Raw genomic sequence first — 7,090 nt, forward strand, 5'->3', positions numbered from 1 at the left:
CCTTCAGAAAGTAGTCTTACCCCTTGACTTATTCCACATTGTTGTTACTGCCTGAATTCAAAATTGATAAAAATATTATTTTTTTCTCAGCCATCTGCACATAATACCCCATAATGACAAAGTGAAAACATGTTTTTAGAAATTGTAGCTAATTTATTGAAAATGAAATATAGAAATATCTAATTTACATAAGTATTCACACCCCTGAGACAATAGATTTTTGGGGGTAGACCAGCTTTAATATTGCAAATAGATTGTGACTTCTATCAATGTAATTATCTGCATCATTTTCAATCCCCCATATATTTTTTGTTAAATATGTACAGTGGGGCAAAAAAAGTATTTAGTCAGCCACCAATTGTGCAAGTTCTCCCACTTAAAAAGATGAGAGGGGCCTGTAATTTTCATCATAGGTACACTTCAACTATGACAGACAAAATGAGAARARAAAATCCAGAAAATCACATTGTAGGATTTTTWATGAATTTATTTGCAAATTATGGTGGAAAATAAGTATTTGGTCAATAACAAAAGTTTATCTCAATACTTTGTTATATACCCTTTGTTGGCAATGACAGAGGTCAAACGTTTTCTGTAAGGTTTTCACACACTGTTGCTGGTATTTTGGCCCATTCCTCCATGCAGATCTCCTCTAGAGCAGTGATGTTTTGGGGCTGTTGCTGGGCAACACGGACTTTCAACTCCCTCCAAAGATTTTCTATGGGGTTGAGATCTGGAGACTGGCTAGGCCACTCCAGGACCTTGAAATGCTTCTTACGTAGCCACTCCTTGTCTGTGGGAAAGCCAGGTTTTCAGTTTCTTTCTTATCCTACAAAACTCCCCAGTCCTTAACGATTACAAACATACATATAACATGATGCATCCACCACTATGCTTGAAAATATGGAGAGTGGTATTCAGTCTTGTGTTGTGTTGGATTTGCCGCAGATATAACACTTTGTATTCAGGACAAAAAGTGAATTGCTTTGCCACATTTTTTGCAGTATTACTTGCATTGTTGCAAATAGGATGCATGTTTTGGAATATGTTTATTCTGTAAAGGCTTCCTTCTTTTCACTCTGTTGATTAGGTTAGTATTGTGGAGTAACTACAATGTTGAACCATCCTCAGTTTTCTCCTAACATAGCCATTAAACTCTGTAACTGTTTTAAAGTCACCATTGGCCTCATGGTGAAATCCCTGAGCGGTTTCCTTCCTCTCCGGCAACTGAGTTAGGAGGGACACCTGTATCTTGTGACTGGGTGTATTAATACACCATCCAAATTGTAATTAGAGGTTCAATAAAAAATAAACAATGAATTAATAACTTCACCATGCTCAACGGGATATATTTTTAATGTATGCTTTTACATTTTTTATTCATCTACCAATAGGTGCCCTTGTTTTCGAGGCACTGGAAAACCTCCCTCCTATTTTTGTGGTTGACTCTGTTTGAAATTCGACTGAGGGACCAGTGGGGTACAGGGATGAGGTAGTCATTCAACAATGTCCATGCAACTTATGTGATTTGTTAAGCAAATGTTTACTCTTGAACTTATTTAGGCTTGCCATAACAAAGGGGTGAATACTTATTGACWAATTTTTTATTAATTTGCAAGCATTTCCACATTGACACTATGGGGTATTGTGTGTAGGCCAGTGTCAAATTCAGGCTGTAACACAACAAAATGTGGAAAAGTCAAGGGGTGTGAATCATTTCTGAAGGCTCTGTACATCACGCACAGGTACAGTCTAACGTGATCCTTGTGTGTTTCAGTCCCTGCTCACACAGCCCTTGTGTGATGTCATCCACGAGGCCATGACACGTCACATGCAGGGTATCGACTTCAGGGAGCGCAACGCAGGACCAAAGATCGACATGCACATGAAGGACGAGGGTGAGTTCGCCACAGTCTGGTCACCTCTTGTTTCGGTCACACTTTGAGTTAATAAGTAGTACCAGGAGTTTTTACTGACCAAGTTACCTGACGAGGAAAAACTCTGGGCCACCTGTTATTCCCTACAAGTTGCTCTTGTTGGTTTTTGTTATGAGGTGCACATTGTCTTGCTTCAGCAAATATGGTATATTGTTATTATTCTCCTTGCTCCCAGGCTTCAATGTTGTGGCCAAAGTGCACCGTGATACTGGCTTTGTTTACGGTGGCAACCGCTTCAACTGCGGAACATGGATGGACAAAATGGGAGAGAGTGACAAAGCTCGCAACAAGGGCATGCCTGCAACACCCAGGTAAGACTATCCACTTTACCCCTATTTCTTAAAGGTCCAATTCAGCTGTTTTTATCTCAATATCAAATCATTTCTGGGTAACATTTAGTCACCTTAATGTGATTGTTTTCAATTAAAATGGTCAAAATTMAACTAAAAATAGCTTCTTAGCAAAGAGTAATTTCTCAAACAAGAATTTTGCTAGGTAGGGAGGGGACAACTGAAAACGAGGTGTTATTGGCAGAGAGGTTTGGAACGCTCTTTCTTATTGGTCTATTTATTAATTTACCGGTCACTAGGCAGGCCAAAATTCCATCCCACCACAACAGGCTGAAACTTCAGCCGGTCTTTTCAAACAGCTCTTGCACTAAAAGGGCATTACCATCATTTTCACAATTTCACAGTATTAGTCCAACCTCATTGTGTGGAAATATAGTATATAAAATACAGGAAAATCAAGCTTTTGACTGCTCTGGGCCTTTAAACCTACAAAACAATACAATTAAACCAAACTAGGGAAAAGCCAGTGTATGTTTAGTTGGGTGTCTTTCCTGCTTCTCCTGAAGTTTGTAAAGATGTAATAATGCATATTAAATTGATTTGATGTGACTTGTCTCCCTGGTTGTGTGTCTCCAGAGATGGGTCAGCGGTGGAGATTGTGGGCCTCAGTAAGTCTGCGGTGCGCTGGCTGGTGGAGCTCCATAAGAAGGGCCTGTTCCCCCACAGCTCCATGAAAATACACCGGGATGGTGAGTGCTGCCTGGACACACACACACACACACACATGCACCAGCAGTGCTGGCATACACACACATGGACATGTATGCAAACTTACATGTGCAATGTCCCTCCCTCAGAGACAATTGTTTCACTAATAAGACATAATGAAACATTTTTTATTATATTATTGTTTTCCCTTGCAGGTAAGGAGGTGAAGGTTTCCTATGAGGAGTGGAACCATAAGATCCTGGCCAACTTTGAGAAGAACTTCTATGTGTCCCACGACGAGAAGAACCCCAACGAGAAGCACCCCGACCTGGTCCACAAGAGAGGCATCTACAAGGACAGCCATGGAGCTTCCAGCCCATGGTGTGACTACCAGCTCAGGCCCAACTTTTGCATTGCCATGGTGGTGGTGAGTTGCCATCAGAGTGGCATCAGCCCATGCCCCGTTCCTTCAATCCTTTGCATGTTTTTTCTCATAGAGAAGCATTGGAATTTCAGTTTACTTCCAGCATTGACTGAATTGAAATGGAATTGACACCAACCCTGGTCCTTAGCCCATTTTCTTGGCTACTCCTTGGATGTAAATAGAGCTAAAGCTCTGGGTCAGTGGAAGATGTATAGCAGGACATAGTGGTAGAGTTTGAGGTATTAAAACCACCTAATGTCAATGTCCGTGCCCCTGCGGAATTCAAATTAGCATAATAAATCTGTCAGTTTAACCTAGAGATACCAGTTGTTTTGCATCTGCGGTGAAAGCTGACCGAGCTAGAGCGGTGTTTGTCAGACCTTGAGACATCCCGAAAATCGGTGTTCTCACCAAATCGTTTGTAGCGTCCAAACGGTTTGGCCTACAAACTATAGTCCCTCTATGGAATGATGAGTCTCTTTGTTTTTGCTCGATGACCCCCACAAGCGTCTTGGGACTCGTCTGAAGTCGGTACAGCCATCTGCCAACTTCTGTCTTTAGAGTCAGTGTCTAGCCTAACTGTCCTATGACCCCTCTGTGGAAAGGTGACTCTCACGAACATGTCAGTTGTTTTGATCTAGGCCTCACTAAACTCGTCTGAAGGTCCCCTGGTACCAGTTGAAAAAAGTAATGGGAGTATATATGGAGACTGGTTAGTGAAATACATGTAAAAAAAATATATATATATATACACTACCGTTCAAAAGTTTGGGGTCACTTAGAAATGTCCTTGTTTTTGAAAGAAAAGCGAATTTTTCAGTGTCGACATTGTTAATGTTGTAAATGACTATTGTAGCTGTAAACGGCAGATTTTTTATGGAATATCTACATAGGTGTACAGAGGCCCATTTATCAGCAACCATCACTGCTAGGCAGAGTTGCAAAGAAAAAGCCATAACTCAGACTGGCCAATAAAAGATTAAGATGGGCAAAAAAACACAGACACTGGACAGAGGAACTCTGCCTAGAAGGCCAGCATCCCGGAGTCGCCTCTTCACTGTTGACGTTGAGACAGGTGTTTTGCGGGTACTATTTAATGAAGCTGCTAGTTGAGGAAGCGACTGTTTATTAAACTAGACACTCKAATGTACTTGTCCTCTTGCTCAGTTGTGCACTGGGGCCTCCCACTTCTCTTTCTATTCTGGTTAGWGCCAGTTTGTGCTGTTATGTGAAGGGAGTAGTACACAGCGTTGTACGAGATCTTCAGTTTCTTKGCAATTTCTCGCATGGAATAGCCTTCATTTCTCAGAACAAGAATAGACTGATGAGTTTCAGAAGAAAGGTCTTTGTTTCTGGCCATTTTGAGCCTRTAATCGAACCCACAAATGCTGACGCTCCAGATGCTAAACTTTTCTAAAGAAGGCCAGCTTTATTGCCTTCTTTAATCAGTACAATAGTTTTCAGCTATGCTAACATAATTGCAAAAGGGTAATGGGCTGATAATGGGCCTCTGTATGCCTAAGTAGATATTCCATAAAAAATCTGCTGTTTTCAGCTACAATAGTCATTTACAACATGAACAATGTCTACACTGTATTTATGATCAATTTGGAAATGGTCCACCCTTTGCTGCTATAATAGCCTCCACTCTTCTGGGAAGGCTTTTCACTAGATGTTGGAATATTGCTGCGAGGACTTACTTCCATTCAGCCACGAGCATTAATGAGGTTGGGCATTCCAATTCATCCCAAAKGTGTTCGATGGAGTTCAGATCATGGCTCTGTTGAGGCCAGTCAAGTTCTTCCACACTGATCTCGACAAATCATTTCCGTATGGACCTCGCTTTGTGCACGGTGCCATTGTCATGCTGAAACAGGAAAGAGCCTTACACAAAGTTGGAAGCACAGAATCGTCTAGAATGTCRTTGGTAGTCCGTCAGACTGCCAGATGGTGAAGCTTGATTCATCACTCCAGAGAACGCGTTTCCACTGCTCCAGAGTCCAATGGCAGCAAAGCTTGTGTGCGGCTACTCAGCCATGGAAACCCATTTCATGAAGCTCCCGATGAACAGTTATTGTGCTGACGTTGCTTCCAGAGGCAGTTTGGAACTCAGTAGTGAGTGTTGCAACTGAGGACAGATGATTTTTACGCGTTATCTGCTTCAGCACTCGGCGGTCTTGTTTCTGTGAACTTGTGTGGCCTACCACTTCGCGGCTGAGCTGTTGTTGCTTCTAGACGTTTCCACTTCACAATAACTCTTATGGGTTAATAAGTTGACCCGAATGGTGTTCTCTATTCTGTCCCTGAGGCTCCGGAGTTGTTCACTGTGGAGAGAGCCTGGAAGGCACTGGGAATGGCTGAGAAGAAGCTGCTAGGACCTCTGGGAATGAAGACGTTGGACCCAGAGTAAGAGACCTCATTATCACTCATCACCATGTGACCTGACCAGGAGAACCTAGGGCCCTGAGTTTTTCTTATTCAGGTCATATGTTCAGGAAAAACTCCTGGCCCCACTCATACTTGTTCATTAACTGATTCATTTTCAATACTTATTTTCTTGGCACATATACTGACATCAAGTTAATTTCTCCCCTAGTGATATGGTGTACTGCGGTGTCTATGACAACGCCCTGGACAACGATAACTACAACGTGGCCAGAGGTTTCAACTACCACCAAGGACCAGTGAGTGTCCATTACTGAGGAATTGAGTTGTACTACACCTTTTATTATAGTTATTGTTAACTTTATTATGTCAATGCTCCCGAGGGTATAAATAAAGTTGTATTAAATTGATCTGATTGGTTTAATGACTTTTTGTTTGTTTTTTAGGAGTGGCTATGGCCAATTGGGTACTTCCTGCGAGCAAAGCTCTATTTTGCCAAGAAGCTTGGGAAGGAGACCTATGAACAGACAGTGTACCTGGTGAAGAGCATTCTCTCTCAGCATTATGTCCACCTGGAGAGGTAAATACACACACTAACACACACATTTTCACATGCGCACACACACACACTCTTTGARCTTTCATCCATGTCTCTTCTAACCTTCTAAGGTCTAGCTGGAAGGGTCTGCCAGAGCTGACCAATGAGAATGGCCAGTACTGTCCCTTCAGCTGCGAATCACAAGCCTGGTCCATCTCCACGGTGCTGGAAGTCCTCCACGACATATAGCACCTCACTTCCTGTGGGCGGAGACTCGCCCCATGATCTAATGTCCTCTTGAAGTCCGGCACTGTTTTAATTCACCTTCATAGTGTGGTGTTTGTTGTCTTGTTTTGGACCACGTGTACACCCTATGCACTAAACCTACTGGGCTCGCAAGTATACAGTAATGCCTTGTGAACACCAGCAATTCTAGTGGTTGTGGACAGCATTGGGAAATTTTAGCTCACGGCCTCATTTGACGGCTGACTTAGTGTTGTCAAGGTATGATACCTATGTTACAGTAGATACATGAGCTAATGTTAAAGCACTTAATGATAAAGTATTAAAGATAAAGTATTGGAATGGTTTGGAAGGCCGACTGTTTTAAACCAGCTAACCTCATAGGCAGTTGAACTTTAACCGTGTGTCGCCTGCGCTGCTACCCGGTCCATGGAGATCCTTTTAAAGATGGTATCAAAATGTACTGTACTATGAAATTAGTCAAGTGACAACCCATTGCTGTGTGCTTCCATGCCTTTTTATTAGAGTTTAGATCCCTAAAAATAAACCTCTGTGGAAAGCATCA

General features: G+C 42.1%; 1 protein-coding gene across 4 annotated transcripts in view; it reads left to right on the forward strand.

Annotated features, from left to right (window-relative positions):
• Positions 1–6,877, forward strand: part of agla (amylo-alpha-1, 6-glucosidase, 4-alpha-glucanotransferase a) — a 29,275-nt gene extending 22,398 nt beyond the window's left edge. For all 4 annotated transcript variants that reach the window (XM_024009253.2, XM_024009255.2, XM_024009256.3 and 1 more), the window contains exons 27-34: positions 1,778–1,898; positions 2,113–2,248; positions 2,864–2,976; positions 3,151–3,362; positions 5,668–5,765; positions 5,956–6,043; positions 6,191–6,324; positions 6,414–6,877. In XM_024009253.2, the coding sequence (XP_023865021.1) occupies positions 1,778–1,898; positions 2,113–2,248; positions 2,864–2,976; positions 3,151–3,362; positions 5,668–5,765; positions 5,956–6,043; positions 6,191–6,324; positions 6,414–6,531 (1,020 nt within the window). In that variant the 3' untranslated portion in view covers positions 6,532–6,877. The remainder of the gene's footprint in view (positions 1–1,777; positions 1,899–2,112; positions 2,249–2,863; positions 2,977–3,150; positions 3,363–5,667; positions 5,766–5,955; positions 6,044–6,190; positions 6,325–6,413) is intronic.
• Positions 6,878–7,090: the final 213 nt, after the last annotated feature.

Source organism: Salvelinus sp. IW2-2015, linkage group LG19, assembly GCF_002910315.2.
Source record: "Salvelinus sp. IW2-2015 linkage group LG19, ASM291031v2, whole genome shotgun sequence".
Taxonomy (NCBI): domain Eukaryota; kingdom Metazoa; phylum Chordata; class Actinopteri; order Salmoniformes; family Salmonidae; genus Salvelinus; species Salvelinus sp. IW2-2015.